The sequence below is a fragment of the Hemibagrus wyckioides genome, linkage group LG18, assembly GCF_019097595.1.
Source record: "Hemibagrus wyckioides isolate EC202008001 linkage group LG18, SWU_Hwy_1.0, whole genome shotgun sequence".
Lineage (NCBI taxonomy): Eukaryota > Metazoa > Chordata > Actinopteri > Siluriformes > Bagridae > Hemibagrus > Hemibagrus wyckioides.
In genome coordinates, this window is record NC_080727.1 from 2665001 (window position 1) to 2680000 (window position 15000).

The 15000-nt window shown below is 41.8% G+C and overlaps 1 protein-coding gene across 4 annotated transcripts in view; it reads right to left on the reverse strand.

Annotated features, from left to right (window-relative positions):
- LOC131368943 (WD repeat-containing protein 7) overlaps nt 1–15000 on the reverse strand; it is a 161679-nt gene that overhangs the window by 37877 nt on the left and 108802 nt on the right. For all 4 annotated transcript variants that reach the window (XM_058415201.1, XM_058415200.1, XM_058415199.1 and 1 more), the window contains 2 exons: nt 11782–12006; nt 1932–2118 (listed from right to left, as the gene is read on the reverse strand). In XM_058415201.1, coding sequence (XP_058271184.1) covers nt 1932–2118; nt 11782–12006 — 412 coding nt within the window. The remainder of the gene's footprint in view (nt 1–1931; nt 2119–11781; nt 12007–15000) is intronic.

Below are 15000 nucleotides of genomic sequence, written 5' to 3' on the forward strand. Positions count from 1 at the left end.
CACACACACAGATACACACACGCTCTCACACACACACAGATACACAGATACACACGCTCTCACACACACACAGATACACACGCTCTCACACACACACAGATACACACTCACACACACACACACACAGATACACACGCAGATACACAGGCTCTCACACACACACAGATGCACACGCTCTCACACACACAGATACACACACACACACACACAGATACACACACTCACACACACAAACAGATACACATGCTCTCACTCATGCAGATACACACGCTCTCACTCAAACACACTCTCGCTCAAACACACATTTTCTCTCACTCACACACACAGATACACACGCTCTCACTCACACACAGATACACACACACTCATTCACACACACAGATACACACGCTCTCACTCACACAGATACACACGCTCTCACACACAGATACACACACTCATTCACACACACAGATACACACGCTCTCACTCACACAGATACACACGCTCTCACACACAGATACACACACACTCATTCACACACACAGATACACACGCTCTCACTCACACACAGATACACACACACTCATTCACACACACAGATACACACGCTCTCACTCACACAGATACACACACACTCATTCACACACACAGATACACACGCTCTCACTCACACAGATACACACGCTCTCACACACACAGATACACACACACTCATTCACACACACAGATACACACGCTCTCACTCACACACAGATACACACACACTCATTCACACACACAGATACACACGCTCTCACTCACACACAGATACACACGCTCTCACACACACAGATACACACACACTCATTCACACACACAGATACACACGCTCTCACTCACACAGATACACACGCTCTCACACACACAGATACACACACACTCATTCACACACACAGATACACACGCTCTCACTCACACACAGATACACACACACTCATTCACACACACAGATACACACGCTCTCACTCACACACAGATACACACGCTCTCACACACACAGATACACACACACTCATTCACACACAGATACACATGCTCTCACTCACACACACACAGATACACACGCTCTCACACACACACACAGATACACACACTCTCACACACACACACAGATACACACACTCACACACACACACATACACATGCTCTCTCTCTCTCACACACACACACACACACAGATACACACGCTCTCACACACACACAGATACACACGCCCTCGCTCACACAGATACACACGCTCTCACACACACACAGATACACACGCCCTCGCTCACACAGATACACACGCTCTCGCTCACACAGATACACACGCTCTCGCTCACACACACAGATATACACGCTCTCACACACACGTTCTCACTCACTCACACACAGATACACATGCTCAAGTTCTCACTCACACACACGTTCTCGCTCACACACACACAGATACACACGCTCTTGCTCTCACACACACACGTTCTCGCTCACACACACACAGACACACTCGCTCTCAGACACGCACTCTCGCTCACACACACACATATGCACGCATGCTCTCACACATACTTTCGCTCACACACACGCATGTTTTCTCTCACACACTCTCGCTCACACACACACCCACCCACACACCTGCAGCTGAATCTAATTTTATTTCAATTTATTTCCCAAAGCACATAATATTATCTATAGACTTTTTCATTTATTCATTTATTTTATTTTATGTTTATTTTAAGTAAAGGTCATTTATATTATTTTACTTACAGACCAAACATTTATTTTATTTTATTTAAACATATTTTATTTCTTTAATATATAATAATAAATTGGAACATGATTGATTATTTTAATTTATATAATAATCAGATAATTCCGATTTATTTTGATATATTAAGGATCTATGTGTGTGTGTGTGTGTGTGTGCTCACTTGGCCAGCTGTTTCTCAGCATCGGCGCACAGCTCCAGCAGGCCCATGAGCACGGCTGAGACGTCCATGTACGGCTCCCACACCGTGAAGCCTCGGCCAATCAGATCGATGGCTGTGCGGCGGATGGTGCTGTGGGCAGGGAGTTTAGGGCTTGGGGGCTGGAGGAGGAGGAACGTCAATGCCTTACCTGGGAGAGAGAGAGAGAGAGAGAGAGAGAGAGAGAGACAGAGATGGGTTTTCAAGTTCTTCACACAGGACACTTTGTTTACGAATACTTTGTTACATCTGTACTCTCTCTCTCCTGGGCTCTTTACACACACACACACCCCATTTCCACAGAGACCCCTATTGTTGTACACACACTGCACACCTGTGCTGAGGCGAGAACCTGAGGTACACACACTGCAATCCTCAATAACCCTGCCAGGAGCATCCCTCAGAGCACACACACACACACACACACACACACACACACACTCACACCTTATGTTCACTCTGCATATACTCGAGCACTTGAAATATATATATATATATATATATATATATATATATATATCTCTACACACACAGAAAAATAAATAAATACACCGATGCAGGACAAATAAAGGTGTGCAGTGTGTGTGTGTGTGTGTGTGTGTGTGTAGCTGAAAATCATCAGGCCAGACACTGGGTGACATCATGGAAGCCACTTCTCCCCCCTTTTTTTTTTCCCTTTTCCTGCCTCTTTACAGCCTTAAATCTCCACTGCGACAGCGCCTGGAGACAGCGAAAGACATTTAGGGGACACACTGTGTGTGTGTGTGTGTGTGTGTGTGTGTGTGTGTGTGTGTGAGAGAGAGAGAGTGTGCGTGTGTGTGAGAGAGAGAGAGAGAGAGAGAGAGAGAGAAAGGAAGAAAGAAAGTCCATCTGAGAGAGAGGGAGTCCATCCCTGTCCATCTAAGTCACAAACACTCAAGCATACACACACATACACACACAAATATATATATCAGGCAATAAAAACAACACAAAAGCACACACACACGTGCACACACACACGTGCACACGTGCGCACACACACACACACACACACACACACACACACACAGAGATAACTATAGTGTGTGAGTAATGAGATGTTGGGGCTACTCTATAGCTCTTAGTAATATCCAACAATAAAGAGATTCACACGCACACACACACACTGACCATTTTGACTAAACTGTTTTGTAGAAAGCAGAAACATACACACAAACACACACACAAACACACACACAGCAGAATAGACAGCCCCTAAATGGCCTGTGTGTCAGTCGCTCAGATCAATGTTTATGTTGTTGGTGATGGATCAACTGCTAAATAATCACAGACACAATTATCCTCCTCGCACCACCATTTATCTCTGTCTGCTCACCGGCAACAGGTCGCCCAGTGACCGGCTCGTCTGCACTCTTAATTACCACGGCAACAGAGAACAACAGAGCGACATTACTGATCTTATAGTGAACGAGAGAGAGAGAGAGACTAGAGGAAAAGCATGAGAGTGACAGAACTGTCCACACTGATGCATCCTCAGTGTGTGCGAGAGAGAGAGGGAGAGAGATAGAGAGACAGAGAGACAGAGAGAGAGTCTATGCAGATATTCTGAAAAGTAAACCAATTACTGTTAAATTAAAAGCACAGAGGGAGAGACAGACAGATGTGCAGACAAGTGAGACAGACAAGTGTGCAGACAGGGAGACAGACAGCTACAGGACAGATAGACAGATAGATGAGTGGGCAGACAGAGGGACAGGCAGACAGACAGACCAATGGATGGGTGGGCAGACAGACAGACAGCTACACAGACAGACAGACAGGTGGGCAGACCGAGAGACAGACAGACAGACAGACAGACAGACAGGCAGGTGGGCAAACAGAAAGACAGACAGACAGCTACACAGACAGACAGAGATGGGCAGACAGAGAGAATGATAGGTGGGCAGACAGAGAGACAGACAGGTGGACAGACAGAGAAACAGATGGACAGACAGCTACACAGACAGACAGACAGGTGGACAGACTGATGGGTGGCCAGACAGAGAGACAGACAGACAGGAAGAAATGTAGCGACATAGTCAGATGCCACATCCATCCTTGTTCTTAAATTGTCTGTGCACTTTGAGTGGGTGGGGCTTACTCAATCTTCCCTGTCAATCACGGTGACATTAGCCAATCACAGGCATCTGTGACATCATATATGTGGAAGAGGGCAAATAGCTCTTCCTCTGAGTGTTTGTTCATAGAGATGTGAACAATAACAGGTGTCCACACTGACTCTGGTGTAGATCTAGTGTGTGTGTGTGTGTGTGTGTGTGTCTCTGTATAGACATGAGTGTATGAGTGTGTGTGTGTAGACATGAGTGTGTGTGTGTGTATACACACAAGTGTGAGAGTGTATGTGTGTGTGCACACGAGTGTGTATGAATGTATGTGTGTGTGTGACAGTGTGCACACCTCACCAGTCACGTTAGGACACAAGCATGAGCATGTCCAGACTGTCAACCGTGTGTGTGTGTGTGTGTGTGTGTGTGAGTACTCTCTCCCCAGTGGATTATCAGTGAGTCACAACCACACAATTTGGAGGGTGGAATCGATCGAGCCTCAGAAGCCTGTCCTCGTCTTACACACATCACATCACACACACACACACACCCCTCCACGCTCCAGTCGCATCACTGCTACCTTCCTGCACCTCCAGGTCCGGATCACCGTTCTCATGTAGCAGTCACTCTGCACTAATAAACCCTGTTATTGGAGCAAAGCTAATCATAAAGATCTAAATATCTTCCTTAAATCAATACTATTAATTAAGTATTTTCAGCTTTAACAATGCTAGCTTGCTAACACCGCTATCTACTTTTTGCTTTTTGAGGTAAGGTGTTAAATTTAGCATTTCACCCACTTCCATAACTAGCTAAACACTTTATTTAATACAGTATGAATCATTAGATCATTGACATTTCCACCATTTCTCAAAAGCAATGAAGCTAAGCGTTAGCAGCATGACTAGACAATTAGCTAGGGCGACAATCTGGCTTGAGAAGGATTAAGAAAGAAAACGGCTTCAGGTTTTTCCTCCTTGAATACTGCTAGGTTTTGTGGTGATGAAGGAAAAAAACAAAAAAGCCCACCACCAAGGCTAACCTCCACACAGGATTTAGCACCTCTGCTCCCCGAACAGCAGTAGATCAGCTAATTACCCACAACACAGTGCTAAATTTACCACACCCCTGTACTGGAGGCAGGCCAGAGAGACTTGGCCCCGTTCCTCAGAGCGGACATCTCGGTTTAAACGTTGACCCGACGTCAATGAATAAATGAATATTGACAAAACATCCGCCAGGGCTAATGAGTTGTTAGTTAAGGCAATAAACATGTCACATTAGAGGTGAGGCACTGAGGAGCTAATTAGAGAACGGAAAGGAGAGGAAAAGGGGGTGAAATTAGGAAGCGGGGAGGTGAAGGGCCTCCTGTGGACTTTTAAACTTTTAAACGCTTCACCCCTAAACGAGGCTAATGCGGCTAACAGCGAGGGAGAAGTTCGAGAGGAGTGCGAGATACGCTTCTGCATTTTAATTAAAGCGAAAATATTCACATACGTCTGATCGGCTTTCTGAAATCAGCCTGGAACGCTTTAAACAACTCAACTAAAACTGTGTCTAAATAAATAAATAAATAATACATTTTATTATAAAATTTACTATATATATTAATTATATTTTATTGATTATATTTAATTTATTTATTGTTTTACTTATTATATTTACATAATAATATTATTACAATAATAATTTATATAATGTATTATATATAATATTATATTTTATTGTTTTATTTATTTTGTTATTTATTATCTTTTTATAAGAATGTATTATTTTTAAATCTTTCATAATTGATGAATTAATAAAAACTATAATAAAAAATAAAAACATATACATAATAATAATACATTTACCAATAGAATATAATAAAAAATAAATAGAAATTAATTACTAATAGATTAGATAAAATATAATAAATAAAATAATAAAATATAACTAATATAATATATACATAATAATAATAAATTTAATAATAGAATATAATAAAAATAAATAGAAATTACTATAATAGATTAAAAAACAAATAAATAATAAAATATATAACATATACATAATAATAATAATACAATATAATAAGAAAATAAATAACAATTAATTACTATAATAGATTAAAAAAACAAATAAAAAATAAAATAACAAATAAAAATAATATATTAAAAATATATTTTAAAATCATTTTAGAAAGGTCTTTCTTTCTTTATTTTTTATTCTTGTCTTTTAATTTTAAGACCTTGCGTTTCCCAAAAGATTTAAATTAATGAAACTGGATTTATTAAAAGAAATTAGAGTCTGATCAAGACGTCGGATGGCCCAATATTCACAAAGAAGTGAGGAATAAATCGTGATGATGGTGATCACCAAGGGTTTTATTCCTCTTACACGTCAGCACTTTCCAGATGGTTACATTTATTTATTTATTTATTTAATAAAGAACGCTGCAGAAAACAAGTTAGTTCCTGTTTTCACTTACATTATAGCAGCTACATGATGCTGACACTGGAGACTCCTTGCCATACACGTTAAATAAACGTCTTAATCACATGTAATAAATAAATAAATAAATAAATAAATAAATAAATAAATAAATAAATAAATAATAAACCTCTACAATTGGAATCATCGATCATCACCACATCCGTTATCTCTCTATTAACGTCTCATCTAGGCCGAATAAACCCTACGCTGTCAGTTCATCGCTCTCGTCCTTTCCCCCTGCCTCATGCTGCTTAAAACAAGAACCTCAGAGATGGAGGGATGGAGTGGATGAGGTGGAGAAAGTTAGGAAAGAAGAAGAGAGGATTGCGTCAAGGCCGGTCAGCGTTTCCTGCAGCGGCGTTACTGCACAACCCTGAAACTCTCGCTCACAGTCATTCACTCCTTTCCTTTCTTCTCTCTCTCTCTCTCTCTCTCTCTCTGTCTTCTCAGCCCCTGCCGCGTTCAAATCAAAAGCGAAGGCAAAATCAATGCGAGTGGACTGAGAGGGGAGGAGAAAGAAGCCGCGGGGATGAAGAGATGGAGGAGGCGGTGAAGGGATGAAGGAGGCGCGAGAAGGGAAATGGAGGGGAGGCTACAGGTCTTTGAGAGACTTCTGAAAGGGGAACTCCGATCGATTGGACACTAATTCATCTTCACCTGCTAGATAAAGTTTGCCAGAAAGTTGGGAACAAAACGCAGCGTTCTGGAGGAGTGAAATATTCATAATGACGGAGATGAGAGAAGAAATTTCACACAGAGCGCTGAATGAAGTCATAAAGTTTAAATTAAATTACATCTCTACTCGTTTATTCAGAGCTAGTCTCCGGGTGGGAGGGGATCAGTCTCTCTTTCTCTCTCTCCCCCTTTCTCGTTCCCTCTCTCCCTCTCCTTTTCTCTCTCTCTCTCGTTCCCTCTCTCTTTCTCTCGCCATCTCCCTCCCTCTCTCTCTTTTCTCTCTGTCTCTTTCTTTCACCATCTCTCTCCCTCCATCTTTCTTTCGCCACCTCTCTCTCTCTAAGTGAGCTTGAGGCTGAAGGTACAGACTGGGCCTCAAACAGGATTAAATGGTTTTCATTCATGTGATTAACTTGGTTTTGCTTCAAGTAAAGACAGAAAATGAGGAGATGGAGGTCAATTATAAAAGATAAAAAAAAATCTTAATAAAATAAAATAAAATGTAGAGAAAAAGAAATGTGTTTTTTTTTAAATAAAAGTAAATAAATAAATATAATAAGTGACTCAAAATGAGAGAACAAACAAAGACATAATATGTTAAAAAAATTATGCAAAATAAAATAAAATAAAATAAAATAAAATAAAATAAAATAAAATAAAATAAAATAAAATAAAATAAAATAAAATAAGCCAGATGGGACAGGTCAATCATGTGAGAGAAAACAAATAAAAATAAAAGAAAAAATAAAAGAAGAGACTCGAGATTATAGACACAGACAAAGACGTCCTGCCCTCGTGTCCTGTCCTGTTCACGTCTCTGCTCCTGGTAATGAAGGCTGTGATGATGTGCTCGAGAGTTTTATCGCACAATAACACGCCTTTAAAGCACTTCTCAGTCGACTGGTGATTACGACTGGGCTTGAGCCTGGAGCACAACCGCACCCTGTGACCTCTGCACCTCATACACACACACACACACACACACACACAGGGACAGCCGTTGACTGTCCTGTCCCCTGGCCACCACCAAAAATAAAAAAAATAATAAAAAATAAAGGTACCTCACACTAAATTATTCAGCACTGCCTGAGGTAGACTGTGTGTGTGTGTATGTGTGTGTGTGTGTAGACAGCAAGAAAGAAGTTGTGTGTATTTTAATGTTCTCCAAAGGCTACACTACAAGGAGAGATGCCATGAAGTGTGTGTGTGTGTGTGTGTGTGTGTGTGTATGGAGGCAATGTCCCTTTATGGACTGAGTCTCCAGAGAACCATACTGACAAACAAGAGCTTCTACTAAAATCTGTGTGAGGTGTGTGTGTGTGTGTGTGTCAAACTTACAATAACGGTTGTCCATTTAGCAATAAGTAAAGCTTTGAGGTGTGACTGTGGCAGTTCCACACAAACAAAAACTAAAGCAGAGCAGCAGCCTTGAAATACAAAGACACTCTGCTGTAAGGACTTGTGCTGCTACAAAAAGAACGTGTGTGTGTGTGTGTGTGTGTGTGTGAGAGAGTGTGTTGAGCTCAGGTGTTGCTGTTAGCTGACCTTGTCACTGCCCTCAGGTGTGATGCTTTGTATTTCAGAAAAAAATGTGGGAGCCATCATCAAAACACACACACACACACACACGCACACGAGCTTCTCTCAAGGCCGCTCAGAGGCATCACCTAGACACACACACACACACTGACCTTGATGTGGAATGATAAAGAGCGCACTAAACCCATTTTTTGTCTCATGTCGCTCACACACACACACACACACACACTGAACTGACCCACACTGGGGCAATTATTTGTCTAATTCTATAAGGCTTAGCGTACACACACTACTAACACACACACACACACACAGGATCTCTGGGTTGCACCATTTCTCATGTAAATTTAAAATCTGAAAGCTTTTAAACAATTTCTTTTTTTGTATTAAAAACTATTTTCAGCTCTAAAACAAAATAAATTAGCAACAGAACTAACGCAACTAAAAATTAAATATTTAATAATAAAAAAAAAAATATATTTAAGGAGGTCTTACAGAAGAGGAGAGAAGCCGGTCACTTAAAAGCACAAAATATTAAAAATAAAATACAACAAAAAAAAAAAGAAAAAAAAGAGACTAAAGACAAAAATTATTATAATAAAAGGAAAAACGAGGGATTTTACAAATAAATAAATAAACCTAAAATATAATAAATAAATAAATAAATAAACCTAAAATATAATAAATAAATGAAATCATTTCTGAATAAAAAAAAATCAACTATATAAAAATACAAAAATTAAACATATGAGTAAAAATGAGAATACAAAATATAGAAAGAAAAAAAAACAATAACAAAATAAAAAAAAATAAAATAAAAACAAAAAACAAAGGAATGAGAACAAGATGAGACACAAAGAGAGGCAAACACACACACACACGCAGCACTACTTTATCTACTGCTACGCTGATGGCCAGACTCTCAGCACCTCCAGAACATGAGAAAGGTTACTTAAATGTTTCCGTCTCTTCCTCACAGCCACACTCGTTCACTCCATCCCTTCTTTTCCAGCTGACTTTACAGTCATGTGACTCTAATAAGCTGCTCTGATATTACCTCACCTTACACACTTGATAAAGTCAGATCTCAGGGGACAGAGAGCTGGATATTGAGAACACAGGGAGAGTTATTGGGTAAGAGAGGTTCTCTCTCTCTCTCTCTCTCTCTCTCTCTCTCTCTCAGGTCTATAAGCCAGAATGTAACGAGAACATACAGATTCAATCGCATTGATCACTCTGCGCTGGACTGCAGCCATCACACTAACCACTGATTGGTTATCGGGGCAACTGGCTGTAACTCAGTTAGGCTTCATGAAAGAGCAAGAACCAATCTCTCTCTCTCCTTTCTTCATAAACAGACCACAAACACACCAGAACTGCTTTCTATCCACAGATCTGTGCACATCTGGAAGTTCCTCTTCCTTATACACACACTTACAAACTACTACATTCTCCGTCAAACACCAACATGTTCTAATAGAATAAATTCACCCAAATGGCAAATAGCTGAATTCAGAAATTCACACAACAACAACAATCACCAAAGACTCACCATCTCAAGACTCAAGATTCACCATCAAACACCAAGATTCACCATCCAACACCATGCCTTACCATCAAACACCAAGATTCACCATCAAACACCAAGATTCACCATCCAACACCATCAAACACCAAGATTCACCATCCAACACCATCAAACACCAAGATTCACCATCCAACACCATGCCTTACCATCAAACACCAAGATTCACCATCAAACATCAAGATTCACCATCCAACACCATCAAACACCAAGATTCACCATCCAACACCATGAAACACCAAGATTCACCATCCAACACCATGACTTACCATCAAACACCAAGATTCACCATCCAACACCAAGATTCACCATCCAACACCATCAAACACCAAGATTCACCATCCAACACCAAGATTCACCATCAAACACCAAGATTCACCATCCAACACCAAGATTCACCATCCAACACCATGAAACACCAAGATTCACCATCCAACACCATGACTTACCATCAAACACCAAGATTCACCATCCAACACCATCAAACACCAAGATTCACCATCCAACACCATGAAACACCAAGATTCACCATCCAACACCATGACTTACCATCAAACACCAAGATTCACCATCCAACACCATGACTTACCATCAAACACCAAGATTCACCATCAAACACCAAGATTCACCATCCAACACCATGACTTACCATCAAACACCAAGATTCACCATCCAACACCATGAAACACCAAGATTCACCATCCAACACCATCAAACACCAAGATTCACCATCCAACACCATCAAACACCAAGATTCACCATCCAACACCATGACTTACCATCAAACACCAAGATTCACCATCCAACACCATGAAACACCAAGATCCACCATCCAACACCATGAAACACCAAGATCCACCATCCAACACCATGAAACACCAAGATTCACCAAACACCATGAAACACCAAGATTCACCAAACACCATCAAACACCAAGATTCACCATCCAACACCATGAAACACCAAGATTCACCAAACACCATCAAACACCAAGATTCACCAAACACCATGAAACACCAAGATTCACCAAACACCATCAAACACCAAGATTCACCATCCAACACCATGAAACACCAAGATTCACCAAACACCATCAAACACCAAGATTCACCATCCAACACCATGAAACACCAAGATTCACCAAACACCATGAAACACCAAGATTCACCAAACACCATCAAACACCAAGATTCACCATCCAACACCATGAAACACCAAGATTCACCAAACACCATGAAACACCAAGATTCACCAAACACCATGAAACACCAAGATTCACCAAACACCATGAAACACCAAGATTCACCATCCAACACCATGAAACACCAAGATTCACCATCCAACACCATGAAACACCAAGATTCACCATCCAACACCATGAAACACCAAGATTCACCAAACACCATCATCACCATCAAACACCATGTGTGTGTGTGTGTGTGTGTGTACTCACAGGTATGGCGTGCCAGTGAGTAGTTGGAGCCCCCGGTGGTGAGTCCGAAGCCGTCGGGCGCCTGGCCGCTGGTTCTGGGGCGGGAGGGCAGCCTGGGCGGCTCGATCTCTGCTCCGAACTCGGCTCCAATCACGCCCAGCAGCACGATGGCTGTGGCCTGCTTCCTCCGCTCCTCGTACGAGTTGGAGATCTTCTTGAGGCTGGGAGGAAGATTACTCAGACATCCTGCAGGAGAAAAAGAGAAGAGAGATTTTATTTATTTATCTGCTCACTAAAACACACATTTAAACACTAGAGAGGAACAGCGAGGACTTCCACACAAAATTCGTCACTTTTTAACATTTCTCTAACACAAAACCTCAGACTGCTTTCTACTAACGCTCTCCTTCTCCTACACTGTCGTTTCTATAGCAACAACTAACACAAGGACTGAGATGAGGGAGGGTACCAGAGTTAGGTTATTTTTTTTGAAAGGAGTCTCCAGTGTCAGTGCTTAGTTATAGGATGTGTGTGTGTATGTGTGTTTGTTTTAAAGAATCTGGCTACACGTGTGTGTGTGTGTTTGGTAAAAACTCTGTCTACACACGTGTCTGTGTGTGTGTCTCGTAAAGACCCTTGCTACACATGTGTGTGTGGGTGTGTGTGTTTATGTATGTGTGTTGTCCCTGCCTACATGTGTGTGTGGTAAAGACTGGGACACGTGTGTATGTGTGTTGTAAAGACCCTGTTTATGTATATGTGTGCATGTGTGTATTGTAAAGACCCCGGCTACACAAGTGTGTTTTAAAGGCCCTGCCTACGCATGGTGTGCCTACCCTGCCTACATATGTTTGTGTGTGTGTGTGTGTGCGCGCGTGTTGTAAAGAACCTGACTATGTGTGTGTGTGTGTGTGTGTGTGTGTGTGCACGCGCGTGTTGTAAAGACCCTGACTATATGTGTGTGTGTGTGTGTGTGTTGTAAAGACCCTGACTATATGTGTGTGTGTGCGTGTTGTAAAGACCCTGACTATGTGTGTGTGTGTGTGTGTTGTAAAGACCCTGACTATGTGTGTGTGTGTTGTAAAGACCCTGACTATGTGTGTGTGCGTGTTGTAAAGACCCTGACTATGTGTGTGTGTGTGTGTGTGTGTGTTGTAAAGACCCCGACTATGTGTGTGTGTGTGTGTTGTAAAGACCCTGACTCTGTGTGTGTGTGTGTGTGTGTTGTAAAGACCCCGACTATATATGTGTGTGTGTGTGTGTGTTGTAAAGACCCTGACTATATGTGTGTGTGTGTGTGTGCGTGCGTGTTGTAAAGACCCTGACTATATGTGTGTGTGTGTTGTAAAGACCCTGACTATGTGTGTGTGTGTGTGTGTGTGTGTTGTAAAGACCCTGACTATATGTGTGTGTGTGTTGTAAAGACCCTGACTATATGTGTGTGTGTGTGTGTGTGTTGTAAAGACCCTGACTATATGTGTGTGTGTGTGTGTTGTAAAGACCCTGACTCTGTGTGTGTGTGTGTGTTGTAAAGACCCTGACTATATGTGTGTGTGTGTTGTAAAGACCCTGACTATATGTGTGTGTGTGTGTGTTGTAAAGACCCTGACTATGTGTGTGTGCGTGTTGTAAAGACCCTGACTATGTGTGTGTGTGTGTGTGTGTGTGTTGTAAAGACCCTGACTATATGTGTGTGTGTGTTGTAAAGACCCTGACTATATGTGTGTGTGTGTGTGTTGTAAAGACCCCGACTATGTGTGTGTGTGTGTGTTGTAAAGACCCTGACTATATGTGTGTGTGTGTGTGTGTTGTAAAGACCCCGACTATATGTGTGTGTGTGTGTGTGTTGTAAAGACCCTGACTATATGTGTGTGTGTGTGTGTGCGTGCGTGTTGTAAAGACCCTGACTATATGTGTGTGTGTGTTGTAAAGACCCTGACTATATGTGTGTGTGTGTTGTAAAGACCCTGACTATATGTGTGTGTGTGTGTGTGTGCGTGTTGTAAAGACCCTGACTATATGTGTGTGTGTGTGTGTTGTAAAGACCCTGACTGTGTGTGTGTGTTGTAAAGACCCTGACTATATATGTGTGTGTGTGTGCGCGTGTTGTAAAGACCCTGACTGTGTGTGTGTGTGTGTGTTGTAAAGACCCTGACTATATGTGTGTGTGTGTGTTGTAAAGACCCTGACTGTGTGTGTGTGTGTGTGTTGTAAAGACCCTGACTATATGTGTGTGTGTGTGTGTGTTGTAAAGACCCTGACTATATGTGTGTGTGTGCGTGCGTGTTGTAAAGACCCTGACTGTGTGTGTGTGTGTTGTAAAGACCCTGACTATATGTGTGTGTGTGTGTGTTGTAAAGACCCTGACTATGTGTGTGTGTGTGTTGTAAAGACCCTGACTGTGTGTGTGTGTGTGTGTGTGCGCGTGTTGTAAAGACCCTGACTGTGTGTGTGTGTGCGCGTGTTGTAAAGACCCTGACTGTGTGTGTGTGTGTGCGTGCGTGTTGTAAAGACCCTGACTATATATGTGTGTGTGTGCGTGCGTGCGTGTTGTAAAGACCCTGACTGTGTGTGTGTGTGTGTGTTGTAAAGACCCTGACTATATATGTGTGTGTGTGCGTGCGTGCGTGTTGTAAAGACCCTGACTATATGTGTGTGTGTGTGTTGTAAAGACCCTGACTATATGTGTGTGTGTGTGTGCGCGTGTTGTAAAGACCCTGACTGTGTGTGTGTGTGTGTGTGTTGTAAAGACCCTGACTATATGTGTGTGTGTGTGTGTGTTGTAAAGACCCTGACTATATGTGTGTGTGTGTGTGTGTGTGTTGTAAAGACCCTGACTATATGTGTATGTGTGTGTGTGTGTGCGTGTTGTAAAGACCCTGACTATATGTGTGTGTGTGTGTGTGTTGTAAAGACCCTGACTATATGTGTGTGTGTGTGTGTTGTAAAGACCCTGACTATATGTGTGTGTGTGTGTGTTGTAAAGACCCTGACTATATGTGTGTGTGTGTGTGTTGTAAAGACCCTGACTATATGTGTGTGTGCGTGCGTGTTGTAAAGACCCTGACTATATGTGTGTGTGTGTGTGTTGTAAAGACCCTGACTATGTGTGTGTGTGTGTGTTGTAAAGACCCTGACTGTGTGTGTGTGTGTGTGTGCGCGTGTTGTAAAGACCCTGACTGTGTGTGTGTGTGCGCGTGTTGTAAAGACCCTGACTGTGTGTGTGTGTGTGCGTGCGTG